The following is a 13,034-nucleotide window of genomic DNA, read 5'->3' as shown; positions in this document are numbered from 1 at the left end:
GCTTTTGTTGCCATTGCTTTTGGTGTTTTAGACATGAAGTCCTTGCCCATACCTATGTCCTGAATGGTATTGCCTAGGTTTTCTTCTAGGATTTTTATGGTTTTAGGTCTAACATGTAAGTCTTTAATCCATCTTGAATTAATTTTTGTATAAAGTTTAAGGAAGGGATTGTTTCACCTTTCTACATATGGCTAGCCAGTTTTCCCAGCAACATTTATTAAATAAGGAATCCTTTCCCCATTTCTCGTTTTTGTCAGGTTTGTCAAAGATCAGATAGCTGTAGATATATGGCATTATTTCTGAGGGCTCTGTTCTGTTCCATTGGTCTATATCTCTGTTTTGGTACCAGTACCATGCTGTTTTGGTTACTGTAGCCTTGTAGTATAGTTTGAAGTCAGGTAGCGTGATGCCTCCAGCTTTGTTCTTTTGACTTAGGATTGACTTGGCAATGCGGGCTCTTTTTTGGTTCCAGATGAACTTTAAAGTAGTTTTTTCCAGTTATGTGAAGAAAGTCATTGGTAGCTTGATGGGGATGGCATTGAATCTGTAAATTACCTTGGGCAGTATGGCCATTTTCACAATATTGATTCTTCCTATCCATGAGCATGGAATGTTCTTCCATTTGTTTGCCTCCTCTTTTATTTCATTGAGCAGTGGTTTGTAGTTCTCCTTGAAGAGGTCCTTCACATCCCTTGTAAGTTGGATTCCTAGGAATTTTATTCTCTTTGAAGCAATTGTGAATGAGAGTTCACTCATGATTTGGCTCTCTGTTTGTCTGTTATTAGTGTATAAGAATGCTTGTGATTTTTGCACATTGATTTTGTATCCTGAGACTTTGCTGAAATTGCTTATCAGCTTAAGCAGATTTGGGGCTGAGACGATGGGGTTTTCTAGATATACAATCATGTTATCTGCAAACAGGGACAATCTGACTTCCTCTTTTCCTAATTGAATACCCTTTATTTCCTTCTCCTGCCTGGTTGCCCTGGCCAGAACTTCCAACACTATGTTGAATAGGAGTGGGTTGTTGAATTTTGTCAAAGGCCTTTTCTGCATCTATTGAGATAATCGTGTGGTTTTTATCATTGATTCTGTTTATATGCTGGATTACGTTTATTGATTTGTGTATGTTGAACCAGCCTTGCATTCCAGGGATGAAGCCCACTTGATCATGGTGGATAAGCTTTTTGATGCGCTGCTGGATTCGGTTTGCCAGTATTTTATTGAGGATTTTTGCATCAATGTTCATCAGGGATATTGGTCTAAAATTCTCTTTTTTTGTTGTGTTTCTGCCAGGCTTTGGTATCAGGATGATGCAGGCCTCATAAAATGAGTTAGGGAGGATTCCCTCTTTTTCTATTGATTGGAATAGTTTCAAAGGAATGGTACCATCTCCTCATTGTACCTCTGATAGAATTTGGCTGTGAATCCATCTGGCCTTGGACTTTTTTTGGTTGGTAAGCTATTAATTGTTGCCTCAGTTTCAGAGCCTGTTTTTGGTCTATTCAGGGATTCAACTTCTTCCTGGTTTAGTCTTGGGAGGGTATATGTGTCCAGGAATTTATCCGTTTCTTGTGGATTTTCTAGTTTATTTGCATAGAGGTATTTATAGTATTCTCTGATGGTAGATTGTATTTCTGTGGGATCGGTGGTGATATCCCCTTTATCATTTTTTATTGCATCTATTTGATTCTTCTCTCTTTTCTTCTTTATTAGTCTTGCTAGTGGTCTATTAATTTTGTTGATCTTTTCAAAAAACCAGCTCCTGGATTCATTGATTTTTTTGAAGGTTTTTTTGTGTCTCTATCTCCTTCAGTTCTGCTCTGATCTTAGTTATTTCTTGCCTTCTGCTAGCTTTTCAATGTATTTGCTCTTGCTTCTCTAGTTCTTTTAATTGTGATGTTAGGGTGTCAGTTTTAGATCTTTCCTGCTTTCTCTTGTGGGCATTTAGTGCTATAAATTTCCCTCTACACACTGCTTTAAATGTGTCCCAGAGATTCTGGTATGTTGTGTCTTTGTTCTCATTGGTTTCAAAGAACATCTTTATTTCTGCCCTCATTTCATTATGTACCCCGTAGTCATTCAGGAGCAGGATGTTCAGTTTCCATGTAGTTGAGTGGTTTTTTATTTTTTATTTTTTATTTTTTTTTATTATTATACTTTAGGTTTTAGGGTACATGTGCACAATGTCCAGGTTTGTCACATATGTATCCATGTGCCATGTTGTTTTGCTGCACCCATTAACTCGTCATTTAGCATTAGGTATATCTCCTAATGCTGTCCCTCCCCCCTCCCCCAACCCCACAACAGTCCCCGGAGTGTGATGTTCCCCTTCCTGTGTCCATGAGTTCTCATTGTTCAATTCCCACCTATGAGTGAGAACATGCGGTGTTTGGTTTTTTGTCCTTGCGATAGTTTACTGAGAATGATGTTTTCCAGTTTCATCCATGTCCCTACAAAGGACATGAACTCATCATTTTTTATGGCTGCATAGTATTCCATGGTGTATATGTGCCACATTTTCTTAATCCAGTCTATCTTTGTTGGACATTGGGGTTGGTTCCAACTTTTTGCTATTGTGAATAGTGCCGCAATAAACATACGTGTGCATGTGTCTTTATAGCAGCATGATTTATAGTCCTTTGGGTATATACCCAGTAATGGGATGGCTGGGTCAAATGGTATTTCTAGTTCTAGATCCCTGAGGAATCGCCACACTGACTTCCACAATGGTTGAACTAGTTTACAGTCCCACCAACAGTGTAAAAGTGTTCCTATTTCTCCACATCCTCTCCAGCACCTGTTGTTTCCTGAGTTTTTAATGATGGCCATTCTAACTGGTGTGAGATGGTATCTCACTGTGGTTTTGATTTGCATTTCTCTGATGGCCAGTAATGATGAGCATTTTTTCATGTGTTTTTTGGCTGCATAAATGTCTTCTTTTGAGAAGTGTCTGTTCATGTCCTCTGCCCACTTTTTGATGGGGTTGTTTGTTTTTTTCTTGTAAATTTGTTTGTGTTCATTGTAGATTCTGGATATTAGCCCTTTGTCAGATGAGTAGGTTGCAAAAATTTTCTCCCATTCTGTAGGTTGCCTGTTCACTCTGATGGTAGTTTCTTTTGCTGTGCAGAAGCTCTTTAGTTTAATTAGATCCCATTTGTCAATTGGCTTTTGTTGCCATTGCTTTTGGTGTTTTAGACATGAAGTCCTTGCCCACGCCTATGTCCTGAATGGTATTGCCTAGGTTTTCTTGTAGGATTTTAATGGTTTTAGGTCTAACATTTAAGTCTTTAATCCATCTTGAATTAATTTTTGTATAAGGTGTAAGGAAGGGATCCAGTTTCAGCTTTCTACATATGGCTAGCCAGTTTTCCCAGCACCATTTATTAAATAGGGAATCCTTTCCCCATTTCTTGTTTTTGTCCGGTTTGTCAAAGATCAGATAGTTGTAGATATGCGGCATCATTTCTGAGGGCTCTGTTCTGTTCCATTGATCTATGTCTCTGTTGTGGTACCAGTACCATGCTGTTTTGGTTACTGTAGCCTTGTAGTATAGTTTAAAGTCAGGTAGCGTGATGCCTCCAGCTTTGTTCTTTTGGCTTAGGATTGACTTGGCGATGCGGGCTCTTTTTTGGTTCCATATGAACTTTAAAGTAGTTTTTTCCAATTCTGTGAAGAAAGTCATTGGTAGCTTGATGGGGATGGCATTGAATCTATAAATTACCTTGGGCAGTATGGCCATTTTCACGATATTGATTCTTCCAACCCATGAGCATGGAATGTTCTTCCATTTGTTTGTATCCTCTTTTATTTCATTGAGCAGTGGTTTGTAGTTCTCCTTGAAGAGGTCCTTCACATCCCTCGTAAGTTGGATTCCTAGGTATTTTATTCTCTTTGAAGCAATTGTGAATGGGAGTTCACTCATGATTTGGCTCTCTGTTTGTCTGTGATTGGTGTGCAAGAATGCTTGTGATTTTTGTACATTGATTTTGTATCCTGAGACTTTGCTGAAGTTGCTAAATCAGCTTAAGGAGATTTTGGGCTGAGACGATGGGGTTTTCTAGATATACAATCATGTCATCTTTAAACAGGGACAATTTGACTTCCTCTTTTCCTAATTGAATACCCTTTATTTCTTTCTCCTGCCTGATTGCCCTGGCCAGAACTTCCAACACTATGTTGAATAGGAGTGGTGAGAGAGGGCATCCCTGTCTTGTGCCAGTTTTCAAAGGGAATGCTTCCAGTTTTTGCCCATTCAGTATGATATTGACTGTGGGTTTGTCATAGATAGCTCTTATTATTTTGAGATACGTCCCATCAATACCTAATTTATTGAGAGTTTTTAGCATGAAGGGTTGTTGAATTTTGTTGAAGGCCTTTTCTGCATCTATTGAGATAATCATGTGGTTTTTGTCTTTGGTTCTGTTTATATGCTGGATTACATTTATTGATTTGCGTATTTTGAACCAGCCTTGCATCCCAGGGATGAAGCCCACCTGATCATGGTGTATAAGCTTTTTGATATGCTGCTGGATTCGGTTTGCCAGTATTTTATTGAGGATTTTTGCATCAATGTTCATCAAGGATATTGGTCTAAAATTCTCTTTTTTGGTTATGTCTCTGCCAGGCTTTGGTATCAGGACGATGCTGACTTCATAAAATGTGTTAGGGAGGATTCCCTCTTTTTCTATCAATTGGAATAGTTTCAGAAGGAATGGTACCAGTTCCTCCTTGTACCTCTGGTAGAATTCGGCTGTGAATCCATCAGGTCCTGGACTCTTTTTAGTTGGTAAGCTATTGATTATTGCCACAATTTCAGATCCTGTTATTGGTCTATTCAGAGATTCAACTTCTTCCTGGTTTAGTCTTGGGAGGGTGTATTTGTCGAGGAATTTATCCATTTCTTCTAGATTTTCTAGTTTATTTGCATAGAGGTGTTTGTAGTATTCTCTGATGGTAGATTGTATTTCTGTGGGATCAGTGGTGATATCCCCTTTTTCATTTTTTATTGCATCTATTTGATTCTTCTCTCTTTTCTTCTTTATTAGTCTTGCTAGTGGTCTATCAATTTTGTTGATCTTTTCAAAAAACCAGCTCCTGGATTCATTAATTTTTTGAAGGGTTTTTTTGTGTCTCTATTTCCTTCAGTTCTGTTCTGATTTTAGTTATTTCTAGCCTTCTGCTAGCTTTTGAATGTGTTTGCTCTTGCTTCTCTAGTTCTCTTAATTGTGATGTTAGGGTGTCAATTTTGGATCTTTCCTGCTTTCTCTTGTGGGCATTTAGTGCTATGAATTTCCCTCTACACACTGCTTTGAATGTGTCCCAGAGATTCTGGTATGTTGTGTCTTTGTTCTCGTTGGTTTCAAAGAACATCTTTATTTCTGCCTTCATTTCATTATGTACCCAATAGTCATTCAGGAGCAGTTGTTCAGTTTCCATGTAGTTGAGTGGTTTTGAGTGAGTTTCTTAATCCTGAGTTCTAGTTTGATTGCACTGTGGTCTGAGAGACAGTTTGTTGTGATTTCTATTCTTTTACATTTGCTGAGAAGTGCTTTACTTCCAACTATGTGGTCAATTTTGGAATAGGCGTGGTGTGGTGCTGAAAAAAATGTATATTCTGTTGATTTGGGGTGGAGAGTTCTGTAGATGTCTATTAGGTCCACTTGGTGCATAACTGAGTTGAATTCCTGGATATCCTTGTTAACTTTCTGTCTCGTGGAACTGTCTAATGTTGATAGTGGGGTGTTAAAGTCTCCCATTATTATTGTGTGGGAGTCTAAGTCTCTTTGTAGGTCTCTAAGGACTTTCTTTATGAATCTGGGTGCTCCTTTATTAGGTGCATATATATTTAGGATCGTTAGCTCTTCTTGTTGAATTGATCCCTTTACCACTATGTAATGGCCTTCTTTGTCTCTTTTGATCTTTGTTGATTGAAAGTCTGTGTTATCAGAGACTAGGATTGCAACCCCTGCCTTTTTTTGTTTTCCATTTGGTAGATCTTCCTCCATCCCTTTATTTTGAGCCTATGTGCATCTCGGCATGTGAGATGGGTTTCCTGAATACAGCACACCGATGGTTCTTGACTCTATCCAATTTGCCAGTCTGTGTCTTTTAATTGGAGCATTTAGCCCATTTACATTTAAGGTTAATATTGTTATGTGTGAATTTGATCCTGTCATTATGATGTTAGCTGGTTATTTTGCTCATTAGTTGATGCAGTTTCTTCCTAGCCTCGATGGTCTTTACAATTTGGCATGTTTTTGCAGTGGCTGGTACCAGTTGTTCCTTTCCATGTTTAGTGCTTCCTTCAGGAGCTCTTTTAAGGCAGGCCTGGTGGTGACTAAATCTCTCAGCATTTGCTTGTCTGTAAAGTATTTTATTTATCCTTCAATTATGAAGCTTAGTTTGGGTGGATATGAAATTGTAGGTTGAAAATTCTTTTCTTTAAGAATGTTGAATATTGGCCCCCACTCTCTTCTGGCTTGTAGAGTTTCTGCCAAGAGATCTGCTGTTAGTCTAATGGGCTTCCCTTTGTGGGCAACCCGACCTTTCTCTCTGGCTGCCCTTAACATTTTTTCCTTCTTTTCAACTTTGGTGAATCTGACAGTTATGTGTCTTGGAGTTGCACTTCTCGAGGAGTATCTTTATGGCATTCTCTGTATTTCCTGAATCTGATTGTTGGCCTGCCTTGCTAGATTGGGGAAGTTCTCCTGTATAATATCCTGCAGAGTGTTTTCCAGCTTGGTTCCATTCTCCTCGTCACTTTCAGGTACACCAATCAGACGTAGATTTGGTCTTTTCACATAGTCCCATATTTCTTGGAGGCTTTGTTCATTTCTTTTTATTCTTTTTTCTCTAAACTTCTCTTCTCACTTCATTTCATTCATTTAGTCTTCCATCACTGATACTCTTTCTTCCAGTTGATCCAATCGGCTACTGAGGCTTGTGCATTTGTCACATAGTTCTCGTGTCATGGTTTTCATCTCCATCAGGTCCTTTAAGGACTTCTCTGCATTGGTTATTCTAGTTAGCCATTTGTCTAATCTTTTTTCAAGGTTTTTAACTTCTTGGCCATGAGTTCGAACTTCCTCCTTTAGCTTGGAGTAGTTTGATTGTCTGAAGCCTTCTTCTCTCAACTCATCAAAGTCATTCTCCATCCAGCTTTGTTCCGTTGCTGGTGAGGAGCCGCATTCCTTTGGAGGAGGAGAGGCACTCTGATTTTTAGAATTTTCGGTTTTTCTGCTCTGTTTTTTCCCCATCTTTGTGGTTTTATCTACCTTTGGTCTTTGATGACAGTGACATACAGATGGGTTTTTGGTGTGGATGTCCTTTCTGTTTGTTAGTTTTCCTTCTAACAGTCAGGACCCTCAGCTGCAGGTCTGTTGGAGTTTGCTGGAGGTCCACTCCAGACCCTGTTTGCCTGGGTATCAGCAGCAGAGGCTGCAGAACAGCGGATATTGGTGAACAGCAAATGTTACTGCCTGATCGTTCCTCTGGAAGTTTTGTCTCAGAGGAGTACCTAGCCATGTGATGTGTCAGTCTGCCCCTACTGGGGGGTGCCTCCCAGTTAGGCTACTCAGGGGTCAGGGACCCACTTGAGGAGGCAGTCTGTCCGTTCTCAGATCTCAAGCTGCGTGCTGGGAGAACCACTACTCTCTTCAAAGCTGTCAGACAGGGACATTTAAGTCTGCAGAGGTTTCTGCTGCCTTTTGTTTGGCTATTCCCTGTCCCCAGAGGTGGAGTCTACAGAGGCAGGCAGGCCTCCTTGAGCTGCGGTGGGCTCCACCCAGTTCAAGCTTCCTGGCTGCTTTGTTTACCTACTCAATCCTCAGCAATGGTGGGTGCCCCTCCCCCAGCCTCACTGCCACCTTGCAGTTTGATCTCAGACTGCTGTGCTAGCAATGAGCGAGGCTCCATGGGCGTCAGACCCTCTGAGCCAGGCATGGGATACAATCTTCTGGTGTGCCATTTGCTAAGACCATTGGAAAAGCGCAGTATTAGGGTGGGAGTGACCCCATTTTCCAGGTGCCATCTGTCACCCCTTTCCTTGGCTAGGAAAGGGAATTCCCTGATCCTTTGCACTTCCCATGTGAGGCAATGCCTCGCCCTGCTTCAGCTCATGCTCTGTGCGCTGCACCAACTATCCCACACCCACTGTCCTGCACCCACTGTCCAACAATCCCCAGTGAGATGAACCCAGTACCTCAGTTGGAAATGCAGAAATCATACATCTTCTGCGTCGCTCACACTGGGAGCTGTAGACTGGAGTTGTTCCTATTTGGCCATCTTGGCTCCACCCCCGAGCATTTTGCATTCTAAGGACCTTTGCACAGGCTTCTATTCATTCTTTAGTGGAAGTTTGTTTGTGCATTTGTTTCAAGAAGCTACTTTTTAGAGCAGTTTTAGGTTTACAGAAAAATTGAGCAGAAAGTACAGAGAGTTCCCATATACTACCCCACCCCACCACTAGTTTCCTTTATTATTAGTATCTTGCATTGGGGTGGCACATTAGTTGCAATTGATGAGCCAATGTGGATGCATTCTTATTAACTAAAGTCCATAGTTTACATGAGGGTTCTCTCTTTGTGTTGTACATTCTGTGGGTTTTGCCTAATATATCATGTCATGTATCCACCATTATAGTGTCATACAGAATAGTTTCACTGCTCTAAAAGTGCCCTCTGCCCCACCTATTCATCCCTCCCTTCCCCTCCAAATCCCTAGAAACCACTAATCTTTTTTCTGTCTCTATAGTTTTGCCTTTTCCAGAGTGTCGTATAGTTGTAATCAGTAGTAGGTATTTAATAAAGACTTGCTTAGTGAATGAATAACTGATTGCCATTGTAACCATTCATATGAGCTCTGGTGAGGCTGAAGAGAAGCATATAGATGGGTGAGACAGAGAGGAGGCAGGACTGACAGGGTGTGAGTGGCCATGAGTGATGCAAAAGTAGCTCAAGTTGCTCCCTTGCATTACAGTCCAGGTGCCCTGGAGATGAGACTAAATAAATAGACATTGGCATGATGTCCCGCAACAACTTCTTCTTATGCAGGTCATGGAGGAAGAATTGCATGCACAAGCCCTTATCCTAGAGTCACTTAACACAAACCTCTACTATACCCAGCTGGAACTCCAGAAAGAGGTGAGTCCTTACTGGAGTGGGGATGGGGGTTGGGGGAAGAACCCAGGTCTCCATTCCAGCTCTGCCATATAGCTCTGCCCTGGATGGCTCTGGGTTGGGGAAGATGGCTATTAAAATGTATGTCTTTCAGAAAGCTATAGTGGGAAATCTGGAGAAAATGCTTCAAACCAAGTTTGCTGAAGCTGAAGAAAAGTATAAGCACACCATACAGATCCTGATGGAAGAGAACGTTCATCTGAAGTGCGGCTGCTGAAAAAGACATAGCTGAGTTGTCTTTAGGAGTGGGAAGGAGTTTGAGTGAGGAATGGGTTAGGAAGATAGACCAAGTGCTCCCTAGTTATGTCAAGGCACAGGTGTTTTCGGGAGGGAGGTATGTCACTCTGGACCAGCGACACAAAGCCAGATAGTTCACTTGAGGTGGAGTGGAGCTGTGTCTACACTTCTCCCATTCACCTGTGTCCTTGTTTCAATGCAAAACAACACAGGACATTTATCTCCCAGTTTCTGAGTTTTCTCAGTTCTATGACTGAGGGTGGTTTTTAAATCCATCTCCCCTGGGAGTCTGATGGTCTTGCCATTACATGCAGCTGCTTCTGGTTCCTATGGAAATCAGCTTTGGATCAGAAGGTGTACTGTTACCTGAAGCTGCATCTTAAATCATTAAAATAAGTTTTGGTCAATACTTTAATAGAGGAAAGTTATTTATTGCATTGATTTAGTAGAAAATTCCTCATACAGGACTTTAGTCACCTGAACACCATACCTCACTAAATTCAAAACCACTGCAAGTAATGAGTGAGAGACTGCTGTGGTGAAGGAACGAAGGCACATTTCTCTCCCTGCACTCCAAATATCCTATACTCTTTCTAGCTTTTGAGTTGACATTGATACATCTTTCCTTTCTTTTTACAGGCAAAAGATAATTTCTAAGAATGAAGAAATTTATGGAGGATGTTCTGGGAGATTGGCCTCTATTACTGTTTCTAAGGATGATTCTGACACTGTGGAAGATGATAGCAAGAAAGGACAAGAATCATAAACAAAAAGTTGCTCTCCATTGTTGAAGATGGTTGGCACACCATTTCTGTAGGCCCAGGAAACTCCTGGGAGGGTTTTCTTGAGAAAATGCATATAATGAGTTTAGTTCTTGGGTTGCTCTGATTCTCTGAGTGGCTGAAAATGTTTGAATTCTCATCTGAATTTCACAGCTTCTCATGGACACTTCATTGAAAAATGATGCTCTCCGTACTGGGAGCTGAGCTTTCTCTGAGTTTTGTACTATTTTTCTTCCACCTTTACGTATTTCGTTAGAAAGAAACTGATTTGAAGGCCTTCTTCCTATTGAACTATTACTATATTTGGGAAATGTACCTTTGTCCCCTGGGGCATTTAGGTAGCAAAAAAAGATGATGTGTTGATTTTATTCTAAAATATTTTTCTCTCACACCCATGCCCCCTACTTCCCTACCTCTCAATCATGTTCCCTAACCTATGACTTAGGAAGGGTTTCTGATGATTCTTACCTTCTCTGGACCATCACCAGAATTCAGACACCCACAGGGCAGGCAACATAAAGAAGTGAAGTGGGCTAGACATAAGGAAAACAACTGCACAAGCACAGTGATAAGTGGCAACCAACAGCAGCCTCAGTAGAGGGGCTTGGGCAGGGCTGGGGCACAGCGGGTGGGGAAGAGTGACCCACAGAGCACTGTCCCAGCTGAAGAAGGTGCTTCTCAGACCTTTGCCATGCAAAAGCATGAGGTCAATATTGTCAGATATTATGATTTTTTAAAAGAAGTTATTCTGGTTTTTATGTGATAGCTCCTAATTTTTAAACGTTGACAACAAATTTTAAAAATACAACTGTGTGTGCCAATCATGGGAGACTCAAGTAGAACATGTCTGTGGTCCAGATGTTTTCCACCTGTGGGATGTCATTGGCAGAAATCAAAACCAAGCACAAAAAATCTCTAAGGAGCAATAAGATCAAATTATATTTTATTCTATTAAAAAATGTTTCTGAAAAAAGACACTTACATTTTAAAGATAACTTAATTCCTAATCATTTAAAATAATCCAAGCAGAGATGAAAGAGCAAATGCAAATGCATAAAAAGACCCCAGAGCATTGTTAGCAAAAAAGCAAATATAGTTAGCCAAGTATATATACATCATAAAAGCGATAAGAAGGCATAAAGCAAGTTTGAGGAGCGATTATTTAAAACTTGTAAAATAATTTGAATTTTTAAAAGATTTCAATCAAATTTTGTTTTACTAAAAAAAAAATTTTTTTTTTTGAGATGGGGTCTTGTTCTGTCATCCAAGCTTGAGTGCAATGGTGTGAACATGGCTCACTGCAGCCTTGACCTCTTGGGTTCAAGCAATCCTCCCACCTCAACCTCCCAAAGTGCTGAGATTATAGACATGAGCCACCACACGTGGCTATTTTCTAATTTTTTAAATGTGGTAGTGTGGAATTTAGCATCAAGAGAGAATTAAAGTTAATAGAATATTAACAGTGGGCTTAATGTTGGTAGATAATAGTCTGAATCATAAGCCCTCTATATTCGTAGCTGGATTTTGTATATGTCTGGTATTTGTTGCCACCAGCTAAAAACATTCCCAAAAGCCTTAAGCATAAGAGAAAGGAGACAGTGTTATTGTTGTTAATATCCTATTGACTTTAGCTCTTATAAAAAAGTGCAAAACAATTAATAAATTAAGTAGAAAATCTAGAAAATTAGTAAATAAACATAGTGTTATGTATCTAAATAGTATCACTGGCCGGGCGCGGTGGCTCACGCCTGTAATCCCAGCACTTTGGGAGGCCGAGGCGGGTGGATCACGAGGTCAGGAGATCAAGACCATCCTGGCTAACACAGTGAAACCCCGTCTCTACTAAAAATACAAAAAATTAGCCGGGCGTGGTGGTGGGTGCCTGTAGTCCAAGCTACTCAGGAGGCTGAGGCAGGAGCATCGCGTTAACCCGGGAGGCGGAGCGTGCAGTGAGCCGAGATCGTGCCACTGCACTCCAGCCTGGGCGACAGAGCGAGATTCTGTCTCAAAAAAAACAAAACAAAACAAAATAGCACCATCAATCAGAAGGGAAGACAAGTTTTTTTCTTAGTGTGAAAGTAGGCTGCGGCATCTGTTTCCCCATGTTTTTCTTGTCATCCTTGTTGCTTACTTCATAGTTCACTTCAGTCAGGATGGTGAGAATATCATCGCCTCTGAAATACATCACATAACATTGTGACTGTCTGTGGGGGAAAGCAACTGATGAACTGTCTCTTCTGCTGTGCTCAGAGATAGTTCTGTAGTTCTTTCTCTCAAAATATCAGTCATTTGAAACAATAAGTTGCTAAACCAAGACCTACCCCAGCTTTCCTGGTAAATGGGTTGTCTCGGAGCTTAATAACTTACTTTTGGTTTATTCAGGAACTCTTTTGACCATCAGAAACCTCGGTGTCAGTATTAGAGTTGGTTTCTTTCTCTCCTGACCTGTGTGTCTCTCACTCTTCTCCACGTTACTTGGCTCCCCATTGCTTCAATGCCCCCCAGTACTCTCTGCCTCGAATTGACGTTGCATCTGCAGATTCATCTCTGATGCAATTAAACTTAAGGCAAGTGAAAGTATAATGTCTCCTGCAGCTACTCCCACCTTCTTCTCACCAGGATCTCTTAGCATTTTTGTTAGGCAACCTCTTCTTCTACCTCGGTAGCTAGTCCCGGAAACCTTGCAGGATTCATGATCTAAGTTACAAAATCTAAGTTAGATTCATGATCTAAGTTACGGGAAATTCTCACTATTCATATACTCAAAACATGAAATACGGGGCTAGAAGGAACCTGCTATTTATCTCCCACAATGCACCAAGAGGTTTTGAGGATG

General features: G+C 40.7%; 2 protein-coding genes across 9 annotated transcripts in view; one reads left to right on the top strand and one right to left on the bottom strand.

Annotated features, from left to right (window-relative positions):
* Window positions 1-10,413, top strand: part of FLACC1 (flagellum associated containing coiled-coil domains 1) — a 76,160-nt gene extending 65,747 nt beyond the window's left edge. For 4 of the 6 annotated variants that reach the window (XM_030803957.1, XM_030803954.1, XM_003253943.4 and 1 more), the window contains 3 exons: window positions 9,054-9,143; window positions 9,274-9,383; window positions 10,056-10,408. In XM_030803957.1, coding sequence (XP_030659817.1) covers window positions 9,054-9,143; window positions 9,274-9,383; window positions 10,056-10,182 — 327 coding nt within the window. In that variant the 3' untranslated portion in view covers window positions 10,183-10,408. Of the gene's footprint in view, window positions 1-9,053; window positions 9,144-9,273 lie in introns of all 6 variants that reach the window. The other 2 variants (XM_030803956.1, XM_030803958.1) reach the window with 2 other exon arrangements.
* A 194-nt stretch (window positions 10,414-10,607) lies between these two features.
* CASP8 (caspase 8) overlaps window positions 10,608-13,034 on the bottom strand; it is a 51,191-nt gene continuing 48,764 nt past the window's right edge. For 2 of the 3 annotated variants that reach the window (XR_004028019.1, XM_003253918.3), the window contains exon 9: window positions 10,608-12,372. Coding sequence is in view for 2 of the 3 variants with exons in the window: in XM_003253918.3 (XP_003253966.1) it covers window positions 12,237-12,372 (136 nt within the window). In the remaining variant the exon portion in view is untranslated. The remainder of the gene's footprint in view (window positions 12,373-13,034) is intronic. The other variant, XM_012501878.2, reaches the window with a different exon arrangement.

This window comes from Nomascus leucogenys, chromosome 22a, assembly GCF_006542625.1.
Source record: "Nomascus leucogenys isolate Asia chromosome 22a, Asia_NLE_v1, whole genome shotgun sequence".
Classification (NCBI taxonomy): Eukaryota; Metazoa; Chordata; class Mammalia; order Primates; family Hylobatidae; genus Nomascus; species Nomascus leucogenys.
The sequence above is the reverse complement of the archived record's forward strand: the minus strand, read 5'-3'. Positions and strand labels throughout refer to the sequence as shown.